Source organism: Hirundo rustica, chromosome 13 (assembly GCF_015227805.2).
Source record: "Hirundo rustica isolate bHirRus1 chromosome 13, bHirRus1.pri.v3, whole genome shotgun sequence".
In the NCBI taxonomy this organism is placed as follows: domain Eukaryota; kingdom Metazoa; phylum Chordata; class Aves; order Passeriformes; family Hirundinidae; genus Hirundo; species Hirundo rustica.
Genome location: NC_053462.1, coordinates 2,560,144 through 2,581,747, shown reverse-complemented (window position 1 = coordinate 2,581,747; position 21,604 = coordinate 2,560,144). Strand labels below are relative to the sequence as shown.

At 50.1% G+C, this 21,604-nt stretch overlaps 1 protein-coding gene and 1 long non-coding RNA gene across 4 annotated transcripts; one reads left to right on the top strand and one right to left on the bottom strand.

The window, feature by feature from the left end:
* Positions 1 to 586: 586 nt before the first annotated feature.
* On the bottom strand, positions 587 to 10,533 carry ADPGK (ADP dependent glucokinase). Of its 2 annotated transcripts, none has more exons than XM_040077241.2 (7): positions 10,292 to 10,533; positions 7,425 to 7,650; positions 6,067 to 6,129; positions 5,691 to 5,811; positions 5,228 to 5,424; positions 4,417 to 4,515; positions 587 to 3,934 (listed from the first exon to the last, which is right to left on the bottom strand). In XM_040077241.2, exons 1-7 carry the CDS (start codon positions 10,504 to 10,506, stop codon positions 3,383 to 3,385), a joined length of 1,473 nt encoding a protein of 490 aa, XP_039933175.1. In that variant the 5' UTR covers positions 10,507 to 10,533; the 3' UTR covers positions 587 to 3,382. The 2 variants fall into 2 exon arrangements, with proteins under 2 accessions (XP_039933175.1, XP_039933176.1); XM_040077242.2 differs by having other exon boundaries at positions 587 to 3,931.
* An 82-nt stretch (positions 10,534 to 10,615) lies between these two features.
* Positions 10,616 to 21,319, top strand: LOC120758761 (uncharacterized). Of its 2 annotated transcripts, none has more exons than XR_005703003.1 (3): positions 10,616 to 10,690; positions 12,558 to 12,679; positions 17,980 to 21,319. It is a non-coding gene; the product is annotated as an uncharacterized LOC120758761 (long non-coding RNA). The 2 variants fall into 2 exon arrangements; XR_005703004.1 differs by lacking the exon at positions 10,616 to 10,690 and adding an exon at positions 10,839 to 10,946.
* Positions 21,320 to 21,604: the final 285 nt, after the last annotated feature.

Here is a 21,604-nt window from a genome sequence, read left to right as displayed (position 1 = left end):
TGCTCTCCAGGCTTTGGATTCCAGTGGCTAAGGAGTTGAGCCAAGCTCTAAAACATCCAGCACAAAGCAGTTAATGAGGTCTTTGCTAAAGGCTGAGGAAGAACATTTCAGCACCAGTTCTGTAAAATGAACTTGGGAAGGGAGGGCGAACTTGACTGGATCTCACACATCCCAACAGGAGATAACCAGGGAACAAAAGAAAATCAAGTGATTCTAAGTAATGCTGTGAAAGTCCCCTGGAGAGGAACAAAGGTAAAGAGCCTTTAAACTGGCAACAGTTGGATTTGGGATTGGCTCTTCCATGGCACAGCCCCAAGGGCACAGTGGAGAAGGAACGTGTCCTTTGAGACTCTGCCAGGCCCCTGTGATTCACACCTCCCAAACAATCCAGCACTTGACCTTCAGTAAGTGCCATACACAGAAAACATGGGCAGAATGCTCACTTTAGATCATGGAGAAGGCAAAATAAACCCAAGCCAAGGTGGCTGCAGGAGCACACAAGTGAAAATACCAACGTGCAAAGGTTTTACCGTGGAGAGCCGTCACAGTGCTGAGCTCTGCTGCTGCCTCTCCAGCAGAGTCTGTGTGAATAAACATTTCCAGTGCAAACCCTGCTTCAGGAGTGAGGCTGCTGAGGTTTGAGTCATCCATCACTGCGGATTTCATGGTACAACTAACACAGGAGAACAAATAGAATTTGCAGAGACAGAGGACGAGGGGGAGCAGGGTCAGCTCAAGCCTGGTGTCAAAGCTTTGGTATTTCTGCAGCTGTCGAAGCAGCTTTTCTTTGTTGTCACTACTGTAGCTGTGCAGAGGTGTAAGACTGCAGGTGTAGGGGAAGGCTTTCAGGAACTCTGCCTCCCTGTCATTAATTTGGGAAGGCAGAAGGAAGTTAAGCACATCATGTTCACAGCATGTGAAACAAAGCAAAGGCTGCTGGGCCCCTCCATTCAATTCAGATTTATTACCATATAGATTGTTCCACAACTTAATCAGGGATCCCACTAGCACAGCTGATGAACAGGTCACGGTGGTTAAGGATTCTCCTTGGGAAGTGACTTTGGGCACAGATGAGCTCTCTGTGCCTGCTGAAGCAGATGTGGGCAGGGCAGCAGCCTGGCCAGCCCGAGCTGCTGGGACTGGAGCTGGCACTCCCCATGCCAGGCCTTCAGCACACCCAGAATGGGCCACAGCAGAAATGGGAGGAGCAGCAGGGAGGAGGGAACAAAAAGGATCAGTTTAGCGTTTTGGCCCACATCATTCCTAAGCACCAAGCTCCTTTTTAATGATTCTTTTCAGCAGTTATTGACTCAGATGAAAAAAGCTCAGTTTAGCCTGCCACGGTCCCATTCACTGCAAGCACAACTGACCCTGGGACAAGGTCTGTAGGTGGCTGTAAGGAACGTCACTCCCATCAGCCTCACATCCTTGGAAGTGTTCTGGGAAGAAAGAAGTGAAATACAGCAGCAGGGCCATTGCTGGTGACAGCCTGTGTGTGTTTAGTTTTGTTGAGTTCCAGGTCAAGAAGCCACAGTGTAAGCCAAGATCAGTTTCCAGCTGGCAGATCCATGGCCTGTGGTGGCCTTAGGAGTGGAGTGCCTGCATCCCAGGCTGCAAAAACAGCCTTGCTCATGGCATTGGACCTCTAAGTGAGCCAAAAGGAGAGGTTCTTTTCATTTATTTTCAGTTTAGGAAGACTAAACCAGAACTCCCAAGTCCTGTGCTACAGTTTATCAATGATAATAACAACAGCAGTAATAATCATAATCATAAAAAAATAATCTGGGTAGAAATGCCTCCAGTCTTAAGAAGATCCTGCACGTGGATCAAATGCTGACACTCAGGGGAAGCTCAGGGTGGGCTGAGCTGCAGGAAAACACAGCCCTGACTGTACAACACAGGAGACTTTGCTCAGGGGGAAAGCTGAATACACATGACAGACAGCACTGTGTGCTGAGTCAGTGCAAGTACAACAGCTGCCAATTTTCATCCTTGCAGAGCAGCCAGGATGGCTTTTCCCAACAGAGAACACCACAGACAGCAGCCTGACGGTGTTATTGCAACAGATCACTCCACCCTGAGTGACACAGACTCTCCTCCCTCCATTCAGGTGCAAAGACTGACCTGGAACAACCTCTGCCAAGCTCTGCTAAGGCACAGGCTTGCCCAGACATGCTGATTGCACTTAACCCAGTTCTACTGAAAACTGGCTTGGGAGCTGTGCAAATGCACTCCAGGTTCCTGAAGTGGCCAGAGACAAAACCATGCAGGAAAGAGAGAAAACCATGCTGGTGCTCTACAGTTCTTAGTGTGTGACTGTGAAAAGGTAAAAAAATAGAAGCAAAGTATTTAACAAGGAGACATGGTTCTGCTTTTTTAATTTCAAAGGCCAGAGCAAAGAAACTATCAGTGATCTAGTCAAAACCCCCCAACATCAAACCCTGAAAAGGCCTCCTCACTTCAGTCTTGCCTGGAAAACACTCTTGCAGCTTTTGAGCTTCCAGAGGGACCTTTCCTACTAGAGGGCAGGGAGACTGAAGAATTTGGCACAGCCATTCTCACACAAGCAAAAATGAGTCTCCGGCACTTGAGTTTTCTGTAACACATCAACTGTTAGCAGAGTATTTAGTGTACAGCAAACTCAGGGAATGGTTTGGGGGCTCCCTGCCAGGGAGACAGAGCTGTCCCCCAAACAGAAACCCTGATTATCTTCACCCCTTGTTTCCTAAAAGCTAAGCACAGGCTGCTGGGGCTCAGTTGAACACCCTTAGTCACAGATATCCAGAATCACCAGTGCAGCCTGGAGTAGGTTCAGTCTGTGTCACATTTTGGGACCGTGGCTCCCTCTGGGGCTGGGCACACGGAGAGGTGATTGCACCAGGCAATAATTCCATCCTCACCCCAAGCAAGGTTTGCAGTGTGCTGGGAGGAGATAACCCACAAGGCTTTTATTTTGAATTTACCAGAGGTGAGGCAGGGCTGGGCACTGCTGCGCTCTCCTTGGGATCCAGGGGCAGGAAATTCTCCTGCCGCTGCATTTTCCAGCACTACCAGAAAAGATCCATTCTGAGCTATGAACAGCAAACTTTGCCAGCCAGGGATTTTGGTCTTTGTGTCCCTCCCCCTTAAGACAAAAGCCGATTTTCACATTAAATATTAAAACATCTGCACCCGACCTGCACGTGAAGGGCTCGAGTCACTGCCGAGTGACTGGAATGTAGCCGTCAGTTTATACCTGGAATTATTCTTTGGCTCTTTTTTCAGTTATACCCAGAAAACACACCACACCCTGGTTCTGTTCCTATTCCACCACTGCTCCGGATCCCAATCCGCGGGTCTCGGGCACCGCGCAGCGTTGGAGAAGAAGGAGCGTCCTGGTTTTCTACTGAGGATACGCTTCGGAATAGAGCAGTCCCTCGGCTGAAATGGCGTCCCCGAGCCCCACGGTCCGGACGGGATCCTTGCACACCAGCACGGGGGTGAAGTGGAAGGAGATGCCTTCCCTGTGCCAGCGCACCACGGGCTCGTCTGGATTGAGGGAGATTTTGGACGGTGCCTCCGTGTGGGAGGTGACGAACTCCAGAGGAGCTTTGAGGAAGACCTTGCTGGTGTCGATGGTGTCGGTGGCGCAGGCCTGGGTGCCGGCGGCCCTGGCCCCCGCCGCCACCGCCGCCGCCTGGTTGCCCCAGTGCCCGTCCACGGTGACCAGGATGTGGTAGGCCAGGGTGTGGAAGTGGATCCGCGTCAGGTCCGAGGCCCGCTCCGCCGTCTTGCCGTGCTCCTTGAGGATCCAGAAGAGGATGTCGCTGACCACCCCCACGTCGGGAATGCCGCTCCAGGAGGCCAGCGAGGCGTGGGGACCGGAGGCAGCCTGGGTGAGGAACAGCAGCTCCTGCTCGTTCAGCCCGATGGAGTTCACCAGGGGAAAGACCTGCTAACGGAAACAGGGAGCAGCGGGTTTGCCCTCAGGAGCGGACTCACACCTGGGATTCCTCCTCCCCGGGCTCTGGTTGCTGCAGTACCCTGTTGCTGGCTCAGCAGAAGCGGCGCCCAGTTTCCCAGTCGCTGCACTTCCACGAGTTGGCAAGAATTACTCAGCCATGAAAACATTCCATTTGGTGCAGTTAATTTTCCAGACACACACTTTGACAGTAAAGAGTAACAACACATCAACTCCACGTAAAACATAACACTGAGATCAGAGCTGTGTCAAGCTAAACAAGGAACCACCAGGAAAGAAATTCTGCAAAAAAATCGAGGCATTTTTTAAAATTACAAACTCAGCTCAAATTCAATCTCAGTTTATCTTCCAATGTGTAGACCAAGTGTGGAGTTTTGATTTCTGTATTCATGCACTAGTGTGTGCACTGTGATACTGAACCTGATCAAAAGAGCACATCCTTTCATTTTCCTTACCTGATGCATGATGTTGCTCATAAAATCCTGATCGGTCATACTGGCCAGCTCCAGGTGTATGGGAATGTCTGTTGGGATATCAGAGATGGAGGCCACAGCCTAAAGGAAAAAGGTAAAAACAATCCTAGAACATGTATTTATTAAGGAGCAGGAGAAAAAAAAGGGTTTTGACTCAAGATACACATTCTTTAATCTTCCTGTGTGTGGATATAAACAATTCCAATGGGATGTCTGACCTGTGTACGTATTGCTAAGGAGAGGAAATAAACAACTTGTAGTTTGCAGAAACCCAGGGCAGGAAAACTGTATCTAAGCTTAATCTGCTCCCAACTGAGCACCTTTTTAATGGATTAATTCCAAAAACCTCACAAATCTGAAGCAGCTGCAGATGAGCTGATCCTAGAACACGAAAAAGGCCAATGCCTTGCATCAGGACAAGCCCTCAGCTGTAAAACAGGTGGTACAAGACAGATGCTCTTTCAGGAATGCAGGTGTTGATTATAACCTGGATCATCTCCGTATCCAGCACAGGAAAAGTCTGGTTTAGCTGCTAGATAAACCCATTAACCAGGTCAACACCCTCCAGCCAGGCAACCAGCCCTTCTTTTCCCTGGACAAGCCTCTGAATCTAAGAAAAAACAGTGTCACAGCATTAGGCTTCAGCCATTCCTGCAGCTCCCACTCTCAATACTGAGATCTGTGGGAGCTCCGAGGGCACAGCCTTCCTACACCTCCAACCCTGGCAAAACAAGGCCTTGCCGTGGAACACCTGGAGTGCAAACTAAGGAAATTCGGGGATTGGGTATCTCACCTCCATGAGTCGTCTCTGTCGCATCTCCTTGCTCTGCCCTTCCATCATGTGAAGTCCTGACAGCACCACCAGGTCTGGCTGGAATTCATCCAGGCTGGACACAAACACTTCCAGCATGTTCAGGGCGCCGTTGGACAGGTCGTGGGAGAAGATGAAGCGGTTGGCAGCGGGTGCCCTCACTCGGCCCCACTGCTCACCTGGGGTGGAGCAAACAGGACCAAGTGTGCGTGAACTGCTCTGTTCCTGGGCAAGATCACAAACTCAATGGGCTCCAGCAGCAGCAGGAAAAGCCATGGAACTGTTTTGGGCTTTACATGAAGGTTACCCTGAGTTTCATCAGCGGTTAAATCTGTATTTTCAGGGAGCATTTTAGTGTTTATGGAGCTTCAGAATGACAGCCCTCAGGCTGTGCACCAATCTTAGGGATGTTCAGGGGTTCCACTGAACACCTGCTCCATTGTACCTGCTTGATATTCCAAGATAAGATGGAATTCATCTCTTTCCTGCATGGATTCAGGCGGCACAACCACATTGTCATCGAGCAGTTCATGGAGTTTGGGACCAACTGGGCCACAAAGGAGGATCTAGAAAACAAGGAAAAACAAACAAAGTTTCCCTCATCATATCCCTTGCCAAAATTTAAGCATCACCTACACGACTGATTGAAAAAAGTTAATAATTCAATTTTTAAAAATCATCTTGGAAGTCCAACCATATGTTCCACCAGCAGAACCTAAGAAGTAACTGCCAGATCCCCAAAACCTAGACAGAGATAACACGAGACAAGCAAATGAAAGAAGACAGGCAAATGGCATGGAATGTTTGGAACACATGTGTACCTTCAGGTCTGGATTTGTCGCCAGCTTCTGCCCGATGAGAGCGGCATTTCCTCCCACGTAAAGCTGGAAAACAAACAGAGCTGCGTGTGGGCATCCCTTTGTTTGGGGACCTTTAAATGCATTTAGTCCTCAGCACAGGCTGGAGATTTGGGCTTTTTAGAACAGGGTTCAGCAGTCCCTGAGTTACTAAAGGTTATTGGGGTTGAAGGGAAAATGATTTTATAATTCTCTGTGAGATCTCAAGCTGAGCATTCTTTATTTTTAATCTAAATATTCACCTTCCGGTAACGGCCCTGTAAAAATCAATTAATTCCCAACACTGACAGTGCTGTAAAATCCAATTCAATTCAGCATATAAACAGCCCTTACTCCTGTGCAACCTCTCTGTGGTTAAAGCCCTGTGGGTTTTTAGCAAGGCTGACAAGGAATCATTTAAAAACTGCAGCAATTCTTCCTCCAGTTTAAGGTTGAGGTGAAACCTGCTGCCTGTGCCCATGTGAAGTGAAAGGAACTCTGGAAGTTTCTTCAGTAATAAAAGTCAAGTTTTCCAGTTAAACTCAGATTTGAGCTTGGAAAGCAGTGAATATGGATTGTCCTGAGGGTCACAGGTGCTCAGATGCCACAGAGAAGATCCAAGGGCTGCTGTGGAGCCAGGCTGGGAGAGCTGGGGGTGCTCACCTGGAGAGAAGCTCTAGGGAGAGCTCAGAGCCCCTGGCAGGGCCTGAGGGGCTCCAGGAGAGCTGCAGAGGGACTGGGACAAGGGCTGGAGGGACAGCACACAGGGAATGGATTCCACTGCCAGAGACAGGGTTAGGTGGGATACTGGGGTGAAATTCTTCCCTGTGAGGGTGGGCAGGCCCTGGCACAGGGTGCCCAGAGCAGCTGTGGCTGCCCCTGGATCCCTGGAAATGTCCAGGGTGGACACTGGGGCTTGGAGCACCCTGGGCTGGTGGAAGGTGTCCCTGCTCACTGTACTGGATGAGCTTTGAGGTGCCATCCAACCCAAACCATTCCTGGCTTCTTGCACAGGAAACAGGCCACACAGCTAAAAAACAGGCAATTCCTCACTCCCAGCCTTATCCCAAGGTAGTGGAGGCTTTTTTACAGCCTCAACCCCATCTGGCTCCCAAGAGACATCTTTGACTTTTCAGTTTGGGAACGTCAGCAGGGGACAGACCACTTAAACCCCTCCCATTTGCAGCAGGGGCAGAATCCCAAGGAAAACCATTAACACAACTCAAGCTACACCACAAGCTTCTTCCTCAACGACTTGCCCTCCAGAGGAAGGAGGAAAGTCAGCAGGGGTAAGGCAGCTAAGGGAGAGGATTGCCAAGGCTCCCTCCCGGGTGCAGACCCACCTGTGCCGCGGGGTGCTCCGAGGCCGTGCGCGCAATGTCCTGGAACGCCTCGGCATCGCTGAAGAAGCGCTCGGCAGCCGCCCCTCTCTCCATGAAGTGGGCAAAAGCCTCCCTGAGGTCCTGCCCAGAGCTCAGGACTGCGTGGTTCTTCCCATCGCCGGGCTCCAGGCCCAGCGCCTCCAGCAGCTTCACCCCAGACAGAACCACGTCCACGCAGGCGTTGACGCTGGGAGAGAAAGGAAAGGCATCCTGGGAAAACCAGACAGACCTCAGGGCAGCTGGGAGTGCGGTGAGGTCACATCCCCTGTGCAGGGGGAGAACAACCAGCCAAAGGGGAAAAAGGCACAGGAATTTCCTGACATTCTCTCCTAAAGCTTTCTCCCTTTGACTGGCTTTTACTGTGCTCAGGGAGGGATTTCTAACTTTCTGCTGAATGAAAACAAGGAAAGCTGCGTGGTCCAAAGGTGGTTGAGTATGTTACAATACAGGTTCTACTTCATTTCCTGCCTTGGGCTCGCTTAAAAAGAACAGGAATAGTAACAGTGCTATTTAAAATTTTAGAAGCTTTTAAAAATATACGTATTTTGAGTTTAAAACGTGCAGGTGATTCAAAACTGGTAAAAACAAAACTGAAAGCATTTAAGTCAGCTAGATCAGCCTCTGGAGTTTCAGCTATTCCTAATAATACCCAAACCCACACACAACTCCCCACACAGGCTGGCTCTGTTTACAGAAAGTCAAGAGAGCAATTTGTCAGCTGAAATATTCGAAAGCGGCAATTTCCAAAGGACCATCCCAAACTTAGAGAAATAGCATGCAGTGCAAACAGGAGAAAAATCCTGCAATAGGAAGGGAGGGATAAGAACCATTTCAGCAGATCCACGCTTTTTGGAAAGTCTAGCTTCCAGTCCCCATGTCTCATTGATTTAATCACAGACTAGAGGACAGGAGACTTTCTGGCTGGAACCAGAACCTCAGGAAGGCAACTTAGAAACACCTGCCCTTGTCTCACTCTGTGGTTTCAGAGCAATAATAACATGCAGCAAATACTTCCTGAGATGACACCAGCAATTGCACAGAGATGCAATTTAAACATCTTCTGTAGCTGCTGTCAAGTGCCAGTTCTGTTCCTCTGCCCCGCATTACCCTGACAGGGATCCAAACCATCTGTCAAACTCATGCAGGATCCCTGACTTTCTCCACATCTTCCCCCACCACACTCCAAGGGCCAGTCCCTGCTCCCTGTCAGTGTGGAGTGCTCAGCACTCAGCATTCCCTTAGCAGTGACCTTTCCAGAGTCAGATTTGGGCCACAACAAAAAAAACCCTGCATCACACAAAATAAAGGACATGAAAAACCCAGAGGCTTTCCACTCCATGAGGTAACCAGCCCAAAAATCCTCTGGATGCGCATCACCTCCTACACCAAGGACAGAAATTCCCTAGCATCGCAGAGAAAAGAAACTGTAAGCTCAAGCAGCATTTTAGCCCCAATTTTATGTTTTAATGAATCATTACAGATGCAAGGGGATGAAACTAAGTCATATTCCCCTGCTAACACAGAGCTACACAGCCATGGAAGTGGATAACACCTTCCAACATCCGAAAGTGGAATCCTCCAGTCAAAGTCAAGTTGCCTGCCACGTCCATATATTTAAAAGAAAGTGAGTCAAGCGCTAAATATAATGTCTGGATTAATGGTCAGACTTAAACCCAGCATTTAACATCAACATGACATTCCTGAACTTTCCCCTTGTTCTCTTCCTACTTTAAAAAGAGAAAGGGTGTTGAATTTCCCTGAGCTCGACATCCATTGCTTTCCCTGTCCCTTCCCTCCTTATCTCTCTCCAGCTCTGCCTGGACTCAGTTACCTCTTCCCAAAAGCAAAGGCTTCACTCCTCTCTCCACTTTACAAACTTGGTTCTGGTACCTATTTATTGCCAGCCTGTGCTGGATGGACCAGCAGCTCCAGCTGACCCTAACCCCAACCCTCGGACTGAATGTAAACTTGTTTTACAGACAATCAAGCTGGGAATAACGTCTCTGGAGAAGGGCTGCCAACAGGGCCAGAGCCTGGCTTAAATCCCCACCACAGGAGTGTTCTGGATCATTGATCCCCTCAGCTGATGTCCAACTCCGACTGAGCAGCACTGCGGGAGGTGCTGCACTCACATCTGGCTCTTTTTCATGGAATCATGGAATGGTTTGGGTTGAAAGAGACCTTCAAGGTCATCTGGCTCAATCCTCCCACGGGCAGGGACACCTTCCACCAGCCCAGGGTGCTCCATCCAACCTGGCCTTGGACACTTGCAGGGATCCAGGGGCAGCCACAGCTGCTCTGGGCACCCTGTGCCAGGACCTCACCACCCTCACAGGGAACAATTCCTTCCCAATATCCCATCTAACCCTGCCTCTGGCAGTGGGAGCCATTCCCTGTGTGCTGTCCCTCCATCCCTTGTTCCCAGTCCCTCTCCAGCTCTCCTGGAGTTCCCTCAGGCCCTGGCAGGGGCTCTGAGCTCTGCCTGGAGCTTCTCCTCTCCAGGTGAGCACCCCCAGCTCTCCCAGCCTGGCTCCAGAGCAGAGGGGCTCCAGCCCTCAGAGCATCCCGTGGCCTCCTCTGGGCTCTCTGCAGCAGCTCCACGTCCTGCTGATGCTGGGGCCGCCAGAGCTGGAAGCAGCTCTGCAGGTGCGGTCTCCCCTGGGCGGCGCAGGTACCTGCCAGGTACATCGCCACGCACGCCGTGGCCGCGGCAGCCCCGCACCCGCACGTCCCATCCCCGCACCCGCGGACACCGGGATGCGCGTCCCCGTCCCGGCGCGCTCCCTGCCCCGCCGCCAGGGGCGCTCCCCGCGCGCTCCCGCACCTACCCGACGGCGACGCGCGCCCAGCCGCGCGCGGGGCGGACAATGGCCGCCTGCCAGGCCGCCACCGTGCGCGCCTCCAGCGAGCGGGCGCGGCGCAGCGTGCCCAGCAGCGAGGCCGAGAGCTGCCGCAGGGCCGCGGGGGGCAGCTCGGGGCCCAGCACGCACAGGTAGCCCAGCGCCAGGGCCAGCAGGCCCACGCACACCGAGCGCTGCCACATCGCGCCGGGCGCGCTCCGCCGCCGCTCCTCCTCCTCCCCCACGGCCGCGGCTGAGGCGGGGCGCCGCCGGCGGGGGCCTCCTTACGCCGCCTCCGTAGCGCCCCGCCCCCGCCGGCCGCCGGATGGCGTAAAGCTCTTCGTGAATGGCGGCGCGCCGCTCCTCCTGCGCGACCTGCGTAAATCGGTACGGGAATAGCGCTTCCCCCCACGCGACTTGCGTGCGGCCCGGCAATGCCGCTGCGTCACCTGCGTAACTCGGCACGGGAATAGCGTGGGCGGCGGGTCCTGAGGGGAGGTGGCGGGACGGAGGCTCCCTCACGGCTCCGCCGGGCACTCAGGCAGCCGGGGCGAGAAGCCCGCGGTGAGCACTGCCCTGGTGCCGTGGCCTTCAGTAGCGCTGAGCTGATGTCTGGCTGGGCATCGTGCCTGTACCCTTCTATGTAAGTGGTACTGCTGCTCCATCCCCTCCCCGGGGTTCCTCCTCACGGTGCCGTTAATTTCTTTGTTCCCCAACACCTTTGTGGGTCTGTATTTCCACTCTGCCCCAACAGCGCAGTGTCTGTAGGCCCACAGCTCCTCTGCCTTGCCTCACGCAAGGGTTTCTCTAAAGGCTCACATCCATCAGCCCAGCCACTCTCCGAAGATAATAACTAACCCTAGTATACTTTTTTTTTTTTTTTTGGTGGAAAAAGTTCCTGTTCTCGCCCTCTTCCGTGCCTTCCCCAGGGTGAGGTGGCCTCATTAGACCTGTCCCCGCCCCTGAGGCCCCCTGTGCTGGGAGCAGAACTGGGAACGCCCTTTGCTGCTGGGTGCATCCGTCACAGAGATGCTGGAGTGGGCAAGAAGGGAGGTTTCCCTTTTTTATGAAACGGAGCTTTTCCGGGCTTCTTTAGAAATCGCAGGAACGTTCACTCAGAGACTTCTGACAAAATTCGCAAGAGTTTGACAACTGTGTGCCACAGCGCGTTGGCTGAGGCAGCCGATAATTTCCTTATTCAGTTCTGTGTTGTGAGTGATTGTCATCTCCTCAGACTCTGACAAAGCAAGCAGGAAAGGAGATAGATTAGTGGAAGGCTTTTTTGCTGATTTTTCTTTGTTTGTAGGATGGTATTTAATCAGCAGCCATCATCATGGATTCATGCCTGGCCCTCAGGGCTCATTGGCTGCCCATCAGGTTCCCTTTCTTCTATGCATTGCCATTAGGACTTCCTCATTTATTTATTTATTCTCTTCCTCTGAAATTATTCCTCAGAGCTTTGAGAGTGCAAAGATGGGCAGGCCAGGTGGATGATGGAGGCTGGAATTGCTGGTGAAGGAGAGAGGGAGAAAAAACCCTCCTCACCTGACAGCTGATGGTGACCAGGGGCACTGACTGGGTTTGTGACCCTAAAGCAATAATGTAATGATCTTTAAGAACAGAATCGTGAAGACAGGCTAGAGGCCTTTCTGCCTTCCCTATTCTTCAACTGATCTTCTCCACTGAGAGAAGACCCTGTTCAGCCCACCAGAGTTGCTTGGTTAATGTGTAACCCCCCTTTTCCTTTGCTCAGGCGGTCTTTGGGTTTTGTCAGGAGCTTTTTCACTTGAACAGATTTAATTCTTTCCCCCTCAGTGCTTTTCTGCCTGCTGTTTAATCTGTCTGTGTTTACGAAATCTTGCTGGTTTCACACTCCCTGGGGGAGAGGCCTTGGGAGGCTCTCATGGTTACAAACAGCCCTCCAGCCCAGGCAGGCAGAGAGAACAGAGCACATACCTGCCCAAAAACCCTGCTGCAATGAGGGCTTCACCTGTGGGAGCAGGGGTATTTATAGCCTTGTCACAGAACATCATAATTAGATGTGCCCATGGGGCAGCCTCAACCCAGAGCGTTGTCACTGCTCGGGGACCCCATTATTAGTCCCATGTCAGGGTGTGGCTGTGAGCAGCAATCTGACACAGCGATACTTTGGGGAATTGAGGCGCAATTCTGCTTTGGGGTGATTAGTTTGTCACCTGATGCTCATGCAGTTGTTGTCCTGAAGACTAAAATTGTTTGGTTATTTTTACGACAGATGCAGTTTCCACATCAACGCAACGGAAGCTGCTGGGGAGGAGCCACCTCAGTTTGATCTCTGGTGCTCAGCCTCCATGGACAGATCTGGCAGTGCACTTGAACAGGGCTGCAAAGATAACGGTAAGATCCACTTTACAATCTGCCAACAAAAATAAGAGTTTTATAAAAGACAAGTTCCCTCAGAGAACCTGTTCGGTTAAAGAGCTAAACACCCATTTCTTGGTCAACATTTATTTTTTAAGCCAATGGAGATCTAGATTTGCCTCAAACAGCAAAATTGGAGGTAAAATTGTCAGCTGAGATCTGAAGTCCAGCTCTTTATTGCCTGCCCTTGAGCCACCCCATGAATTCCAGTTAGAGGTAACAGAGAGGCACGCAGGGCTGTTGGAGTCATATGAGCTAACTCAGACTGAATAAAAAGTATTGATTAAATAGCTGTTTAATTATGGAAATAGCAAGCTGATTGCCTCTGGGTCACTGCTGTGGGTCATTTCAGAGTTGAAACTGATCTCAGTGAATTTTCACTCGGATACTTTTATTAAAAGCATGGAAAGAGAAGGGTAAGATTTAAGAGATTTTTTTTTTAATAGAGTTAATATTTAATGTCAACAGTTTTCCTTCATTTCTTTTCCCTGGCGTTATGAAGTCCTTGTACAAGAAATCTTTTTCTTGACAGTTTTTTGGTGTAAGCTTCTTGTGAGTTGGGGGGGTGGTAGAGGGACAGTGGTTTTAATCAGTGTTCAGTTATTGGAAATGTAACCTGTTCCCTTTAGGGAAAAAAAAAAAAAAGGGAGAAAAGGTGAGGGGAAAAAAAAGAGAAAAGGTAGAAACCCCCCCTTTTTCTGCAGAAAGCAGACAAAGTATATGATTCTTGCTTGTTTGAAGATGAGCTGTGGAGAGTTGCACAGTGGCACCTGTTCTCAGGCCACTCAGAGCTGACAGACCCGCATGTGTGAGCTTTTGACCTCACTGAATTTGCTTTTCAGATCATGGACTTTGTTTGGAGAAATGAGGGTTTGTCAGACCCTCATTAGGCAGGAGGCAAGAGGGAAGGGAACGAGGGTGGGCACAGGGAGGAAACAGCAGGAAGGGGTGAAAGCCAAAGCTTCTAGTTCCCAAAGGAGATCTGGAAACTTGTTTTCCTTACTTTGAACTCACAAGCTTGACACTTTACTCCTTATTAAGTTGAGTTTCCATATTCAAATGAGCTCATTCCCTTTGACCTGCTTTGGCCAGTTAAACTCCAGGCCAGTGCACAATGCAGGGAGGGGAGGAGCCTTGCCAGAGCATGAATTCCTTTATTGTTAGCATCAGTCATGTGTGTCAGCAGTGCCTGGGGTGGAATCTCTAGCTGGAGCCAGTGAACACTGCACAGGACCCAGGGCACGGTTTGGATGGCAGGTCCTTGCAGCCCTCTTGTCCTGTCCAACAGTCCCAATGTATTGTCTCACATCTCTGCCTTCCCCAGGCACCCTGGAGTCAGTTACTCAGGTTTTGTGTGTCCAGCTCACTCAGACTGCCCTTGCCCCCAGGCCTCATTCAATCAGGGCACTCTTTCCAGAGCCACACATCCCTCCATGTACATGGAATCAGTGCCTACCTGTGACGTTCCATGGCAGCCGTCAGCTGGGTGGTTGCTGCTGGTGTGGCTTCACTGGGGGAGGAGAAGAAAAAAATTGAAGGTAGGCTTTTTGGATGGATCCTAATAAAGGCCTGGGAAATTCACAAAGTTTCTGCTGAGCCGTGCAGATGAGCAGAGGAGCTCTAATTAAAATACAGACTCTGTGTTGTTCTCAGAAACTGGGCAACCTTCCCCATCTGAGCTCTGCCAGCAGATCTCAGTCCTGGACTTCAGCACCCACTGCTGCTCTGCTCTGTGAGACACCCACTCAGCTTGGCCAGGACAGCTCAATCTCAATGAGAAACATCTCATGCTGTTCCAATTCTGGGCCCTTTTTGAGCAGAAAATGCCATTTCTCTACTAAATTGTGCCAAATTGCTTCGTTTTGGCTGCAGTACTCATTCTCACTTGTCACCTAATGGGGAACCTGGGGACTTCCATCTACACTGTCAGCAGCAGAGGAAGGCTCACGTGCACGCCCAGCCCCCTGCTAGGCCCCTGATTATATGGTGATGTGTTAATAACAAACACTCTTTCATGTCTTGGCACTTGCAAACCTCTCCTCGGTAGTGCAGTGCTTCAGAAGTAGAATCGCATGGGAAATATGCAAGTCCCAGTTTTAAATAATTAGTATCAGCTTCTCTGGCAACTCTGTTCCCAGAATGAGAGTTGGGAAGAGTCTGCAGCTGCCAGATGCCATTTATGTGGATGTTCTGCAGAATCTGAACCATGCTGGAGAGATTTGCTGTTGCAGAAGTGTTTCTGCACAGAGAATCTCTTTCCATCCCTCCCAGGTTATGAATCTGCCTTCCTTGGAGACCTTTTCGCCTCCCAGTTTTTGAGAGCTCACTAGTAGGGGGCAGAACTGTTTCCACCTTGCCTGACATGCCAGGGCTGGAGCTGGCATCATCCACATCCAAACTTATGCATTTCTTTCAGTTGGAGCCAAATAGCTGGATTTTGCAGCGCTGATTGCTCACACCCTGTGGTGACCAGCCTGGCTTCCAGAAAATCCACAGGAGCTGGAGCAGGCGTGAGCCACCACCTGTGCTGCTGAACACCCCGAGCAATCAGAGGTGGTGGCAGTGAGTGCTGAGCTGCTTGTTTCTGGAGCAAATGGTTCAGGTCAATAAAGATGGAACAACTAAAATCCGTGGGAAGAAGACAGGTTAGGAAATTATCCTCAGGAAGTGAGAAACTTTGGTAGGAAGGTGTTCCGATCGCATTTCCAGTCTTGCTCCTGTGAGACTCCAGCTGCACCACTGTCAGGAGCTGAGACTGCAGCGACACCCCTGTTCATCTGTTAGGTGTGGCCCCGTGTGGGTTATGGGCTTATAACTGTGAAAGTTGTCAAGGTTTATGTTCACCAGAAGGCCCTGTGGGAAGGCACAGCTGCAGGCTGGATGGTTGGAAGTTGGTTGGGGAATGAGAGGCAGTTATGAGTTGTGGACAGCAGCTGAGCCAGCCAATGGGTGCCCTTCTTCTGTTAAATTTTGGTTTAGTCTGGTTGAGATTAAAGGTATAAAAGAGGGGTGATCTGTACACTAAAGTGATCTCCTTCAGATGTGTAAAGAGGTCCGTGTCCCTTTGTTCCCCATTGCTACAGCCCTGTAAACATGGGAGTGATTAGATGTGTTAGGGGTGTGTTGTGTGTTGTTCAGAAGAAAGGATGGGTGTATGTGAGCAGAGCAATGCTTGAAGTGTTTTCATGTATTCTCAACTTGGCAAGGTAGAAGATGGATGACAGATGCTCAGTCTTATCTCTGGGAAGGAACTCTGAAATCCAAACTCAAATTATCCTGCAGTCCCCTACATCCATCCAATTTGCATACCCATTGGTGAGTGTTCTGTGGGTTGTATCTCATTGTAAATACTTTGGATTCCATATTATGGCTGTTATAATTTATATTCACATCATTTTAGCACTAACAACAGTGCCAGCGTTGTTGGGAGTGAATGTGCCTTGAAACGTTTGGTGCCTACTGAACCTGACGTAATTCCTGTGATACAAAGGGCATTGCTAAAACCTCATCATGTACCTCAAACTAACAAACTGGTGTAGTACAACCCCACCAGCAAAATTACACACCAAAAGGGCAAGCTTTATTTCTGTTACTGTGGTGGAAAACTCCCAAAAGCTGCATCCTTGAGAAGCCTTTGATTTGCAGCCTTTAAGGCTGTAGTTGAAACCCTTGCTGTGGCAGAGGACTGTGGAAGAAGGATTTAGGCCTGGAGAGGTGAGGATAGAGAAGCCGAGTATTTGCTGTGCTCTAGGGTCTGTCAGCTTGCAGAGCTGTGTGTGGGGGCTTCTGAGGATGCTTTGCAAGGACCAGAACCACCTCAGGTCAGATTTCTGTGAGCAGGAGAGAGGGAAAAGGGAGGGCCGAGAGCCCCCCAGTTTTACCAGCAAAAATACACTTGAGCTATCAGCGTGAGCATAACCTGTTTCTGTTCCTGCCTTGGTGTATGTCTGGAACAGCCAGTCTGGGCTGTGGGCACAGGGGTGTGTGTCCATGGGGAGTGCTTCTCTCCCACTGGCTCAGCTGCCATTTTGCCACTCCAGGCAGCCACAGCCCTGTGGGAGAACCCGCTCAGGGTGGGGACAGAGGTGATATCAGCTGCTCATCCTTGGGGATCCTGCCTTAAAGATCACGTCACCTCCCACAGAGCAGTGCCAGGGCCACCTCTGCTCCACCCTCCTGATCCCTGTCTCTTCCTTAGCATCTTCCAGGCTGTGCTACAGCTCCAGGAGCTGCAGGATGTGCGGTCAGGTGCACGGTCCTGCTCTCTCGGGGTGACTGATCTGGATAGGATGTGCCTTATGCAATAGTGTGAGCTGGGTGTATTTTAACATGCCAGCTGAAGCCCTGAATCAGACTTTGCAGCGAATGTGTGTGTATTGGTCTTCTGAGAGAAGAATGTTTGAGAATGTCACCTCTGAGACTGCCAAATCTACTTGTGTATTTCATAGTTCATACTGTAAACTGCTCACACACCCCCCTGGGTTGTGTGTTAACAGACACAGCTCATAAATAGCGGTGCCTGGCAAAGCTGTCGGCTCTAGATCTGTCCACAGAGGTTTGGGCTACAGAATTTTCTATGACAAAGATGTCCCTGGTATTTTCCTTCTGTGTGAATACAGGAAACATAGGACATGGAATGCTTGGTGTTAAATGAGACCAAAGGTAGTGATTGTGGCTGCACATGGAACCAGGTTTGTTTAAGTTGGTAAAAGAGGTCTCTAACCTCTTCCGTAAAGGGACAACAATCAGAGAAACAGAAACATGGTTGAGAAAAGTGATGCACAGTCAGAACACCCAGAAAATGTTTTATAAAATAAAGAGGGGATGGAGGAGCAAAGAGGTGCTAAAACTTGTTGTGTGGGGAAGGGCTTGAAAAGGTTTCAAAGAAAGTATCTTATGATCTTGAAATAAAGCTGTAAGACACTGGAAAACCACAGAAATCCAGAACACAATAGGTCCTTTTATAAGTATTTGAAGTCTGTTTTTTTTTCTTATGTGTGTGTATAGATATTGCTGAGGCTTTGTGAGCATGAAATTCCTTTTTCCTTTGTAGTTCTGTGGCACTTATAAGTCTTGTGAGGATGTCTTGCCTCTAGGCTGGGCATCACACATGACAAGGAGAAGTACTAACCAAGAGAGATCAAAGGGAAGCCCAGGTAGATTCCCAGGGAAGTTGCTGGGTGATCAACCAGCTCAGGCTCCAGAGACTACCTTTTGCAAGTCTGTATGTGATTTACTCTGCCTGCATTCTGTGAGCTCAGCCTGTGTTTTATTAGTTCTGCAGGATTGAGTGCTCCCCTGCAGCATCCTCAGGCTATTTGGGGTGAGGAGGATGGTTGATCTCCCTGCCTCAGAGCACAGCACATCTCCAGCAGACATGGCTGTTGGGCACTGATGGAAGACAAGAGGCTAACGAGAAGGGAGAAGGCACTGAAAGCCTCTCCAGGGTGGACATACTGAGAAAGACTCTTCCTCCTTCATCTTCACAAATGTACAGAAGAAAACAAACTGATGCTTCTCTGCTTCTGCCGCTCTCTGGATTTCAGAGATGACTGTTGTGACATTTCCCTACTCAGAAGTGGCCAAGACAGAATGTCACTTTATTCCTTCCCCGTTTCCTCTAGCTGAAACCTGCTGCTGCAGAAGACCTCAGCAGCGAGTCACTACTCCATCTGCTGTCTGGAGGAGGCCATTCATCTTCAAAGGGAACAACAGACTTTTCAGTGACTTTTCTCCTGAGGGATCAGGTGCTGACAGAACACTCTCCTTAGCCAAACTCAGGCTTTCAAGGACAGTTTTGGTTGCTTGTTAACCTCTAAAGCAATATAGTATAAAAATAACCAGGAAAGAACAATCTGTTGATCTGGACCAGCTTTTCTCTTCAGAGTTGACTTAAAAGGAAGGGTCAGAGGGTGAGCAGAGAGGAATGGCTTTCCCTTTCCCAGGTATCTCACTGTTCCAGAGGTGGGATAGTGGCCTGTGGGAGTCTGCACATGCTGTGACTCCTGTGGCCTGCTCTGCAGGGCAGACGTGTTACTGAGCTTGGTTTTCACTTCAAGTGGAGTGCTAAGGTGCTAAATATGGAGGTGTGTGAGGAAGCCTTCCCCAAACAAAGCTCCCTTACAGGAAAAGAGCTGATAATCTTTGGAGTCTGCTACAGATTTAGCACCTAGCTGGCAGCTGAAGGTGAGAAAGACAGGTCTGGGCAGCTGCACAGGACACGGGGCTGGGAAAGGGCACAGCTATGCCCTGAGTACCTGATGAGCAGGCTTTGAGATTATCCAAGGAGCTGTGCTACCTGATGAGGAGCAGGAGCCTGTGGACAGCTGGATTTTCAGCCTGTTACTGTCTCTGTCGAGACACAGGTGCTGAGATGCTTCTCACTGCTGGGCTCTTGAGCTTTCAGCTGGGCACCTGTCCAGCTATCCATCACTCCTTGGATCTGGTCCATGGGAAACCAAATGTGATCTGAGGGTTTGCCACTGCGGTGGAGATATCAAACAGACACCTGGCATTTAATACAAGCTGAGGGGAAGTTGGGCTGAAAATAGAACTGGGCAGTGCCTTGAGTGCTTTGAGTCTGTGCTGGGGCTTCTGCCTGGGGCCATGGCCCTGTGGATCAGCTCAAGGCAGAACCAGCTGTTTGGGTGTAACTGTAGAAAAATTGATGTGGGGCAGCTCAGAACCTCACGTGAATTGGAAGCCAGTGCGAGGTTTTCTTTTTTCCCCAGGATTTGATCACGTGAGGAACAATGGAGTGAGCGCTTCCGCGCTTTGTGGTACGACTGACAGATAGTGCAGAGGAGGTGAGGCTGGCTTTGTTTTCAGCTGTGAAACCCAGGAAGGGATATGTTCTTTGTGAATTAATTAATCTGGAGAAAAGGCAGTTTAACTATTCGACAAAAGATTCATTTCCACCCACTTCCCAGCTGGCAGCTTAGCCATGGACTGTCAGATTTCCATCAGCCTCCAACGTTCCGACTGAAATAGCAATTTTTGCTTGGCAGGCCAGAGAGTAACAGTTGTGAGCCCTGTGCTGCTTGTGGGTAACAGGTAAGGGAGGTAGGACAAGGTTCTGCCCTGCTCCAGGCAGGGCTGGTTGGTGCTGCATGGCTCATTTGGAAGATGCCATGAGCAGGAGCTGAACTTGAATCCCTCCGAGTAGAGATTTGAGTTTGTTTCCTAGGCTAGTGGGTTTCAGGGATTCTTCCCTTGACCTTATTGTGAATGGGGGGAGGTGAAAGCATCCTTCAGCCCAAGGGAAGCATTTTTCATGTGGATTGTTCGGTGTCTCAGCAGCACAGCAATCAGGGAGAAGGGAGAGTTAGTGTAGTGCCCAGTGGCAATCTCAGACAGGCACAGAAGCTGAGGAAAATCATAATCACAAAGCCATCAGTCTGCTAACAAGAGCTGGGGGAGGAAACCTCAGATGAAATCCTAGTTTGTAATAGCACACAGCAGATACCTGCTGGATTCCTGCAGTTGGGACTCAGCCCAGGAAAGGTGTGTGCTGCCATTTCAGAGGCTATTGGGATGTAAAAACTCCAGCTTCCTTCCAAATATTTGCAAGCCTTGAGTCAGGCCTACCAAAGAGAACTGTGAGGGAGACATTTCCATCCCTGTGACACACCCACAGCAGGTCTCATCCCTCAGTGATAGAGCTGACTGTGTCACCTGTTGCCAGTAAAAGGAGTGCCAGCAGAGCAGTGGCTTTCCTGTGCATGTCACTGCTATCAACAGAGCAAAGATGTCTCTAAATAGCACAGGAATGTTTAGCAATTGTGGTCTCATGTGAAAAGTTCAAGCTGTATTTCAAGGACAGAAGGTTTTTTGAGAAGGAAGAGATCAAATCCCCAAGGAGTGGTTGTAAAATGCCACTGTGAGTGCCCCCCAAATGCCTTCGGCACATTCTGCTGAAGTGACATGCTGCAGCTTGTGTCTGTGTGATGAGAAAAGGACACAAGGGTACAGAGCTGGGACCCTGAGCAACCTTACACATGATAAATACCACAAGGTAATGGCAAAATGATCTTTATTCTGTGTAAAACACAGAAAAAGAGGGCATCAGCCAATCCTTGGGTGCAGTTAGCAGGAACCTGAGAACAAACTGTGCAAGACACATTTACAGTTGTGAATATTTGCTGCTCTGTCAAGACTGAGGGCTCCTTAGGAGTCAGTGTCTGCTGAGATTTAAACAAATATGCTACTGCAGCCCCTCTGAAGACTGACCTGGGAGTTGCACAGAAACACCCGGCTGAGGTGTTTCGGGGAAGGGGAAGGAGTTGGAAGGAAAAAGCAAGAAGAAGAACCTGTGTATCTCAGACAAGACTGACCTAAGCCCAGTGAATCTAGATCTGTTCATCCCTCAGCTGCCTAAAAGCAGAAAGTGCTTTTTAAAATTCCTTTTGTCAGCTCTGGCATTTTGATTTTCATCTGCAATGTCACCCTGGAGGCATAAACTACAAACTCCAGTCTCTACAAAGCTGAGGCTCTGCAAGTGTCCTCCCATTACTGGGATTCACTTTTTTGCTTGAGTAACAGGTGGTGCAAGCTTGGGAGGGAGCTGTGGGCAGTGCAGTGGGAGAGGTGGGTTTGGAACCTGCCCAGGGCAAAGTGAGTGAGGAGGTGACACTGGCAGGGTTTCGGCCAGGAGAGCTCTGTCAGGACAATGTCACTGTCACTCTCCTGAGGTTAATGCCATGGTGGTGCCAGTCCAGCAGCTGGGGTGACCACAAATGGAGTGCGGAGTGAGCAGAGGGGAGCCTTTGGGGCTGCCAGGGCTGGACACGGCACCCTGGCACACTGCTTGATCTCAGGGTGAGTGTACGTGTTCAGTGATGGAGTCAGGGGCATGGGGACCTTGCCCGTGTCTGCTTTGGATTCAATCTGTTCCTTACTGAG

Coding starts and splice junctions, on each gene's coding strand:
- ADPGK (XM_040077241.2), bottom strand. CDS start 10,506: ATGTGGCAGCGCTCGGTGTGCGTGGGCCTGCTGGCCCTGGCGCTGGGC. Junction 7,651..10,291: donor TGGGCGCGCGTCGCCGTCGG/GTAGGTGCGGGA, acceptor TTTCTCTCCCAG/CGTCAACGCCTGCGTGGACG. Junction 5,425..5,690: donor TATCTTGGAATATCAAGCAG/GTACAATGGAGC, acceptor GCTCCACCCCAG/GTGAGCAGTGGGGCCGAGTG.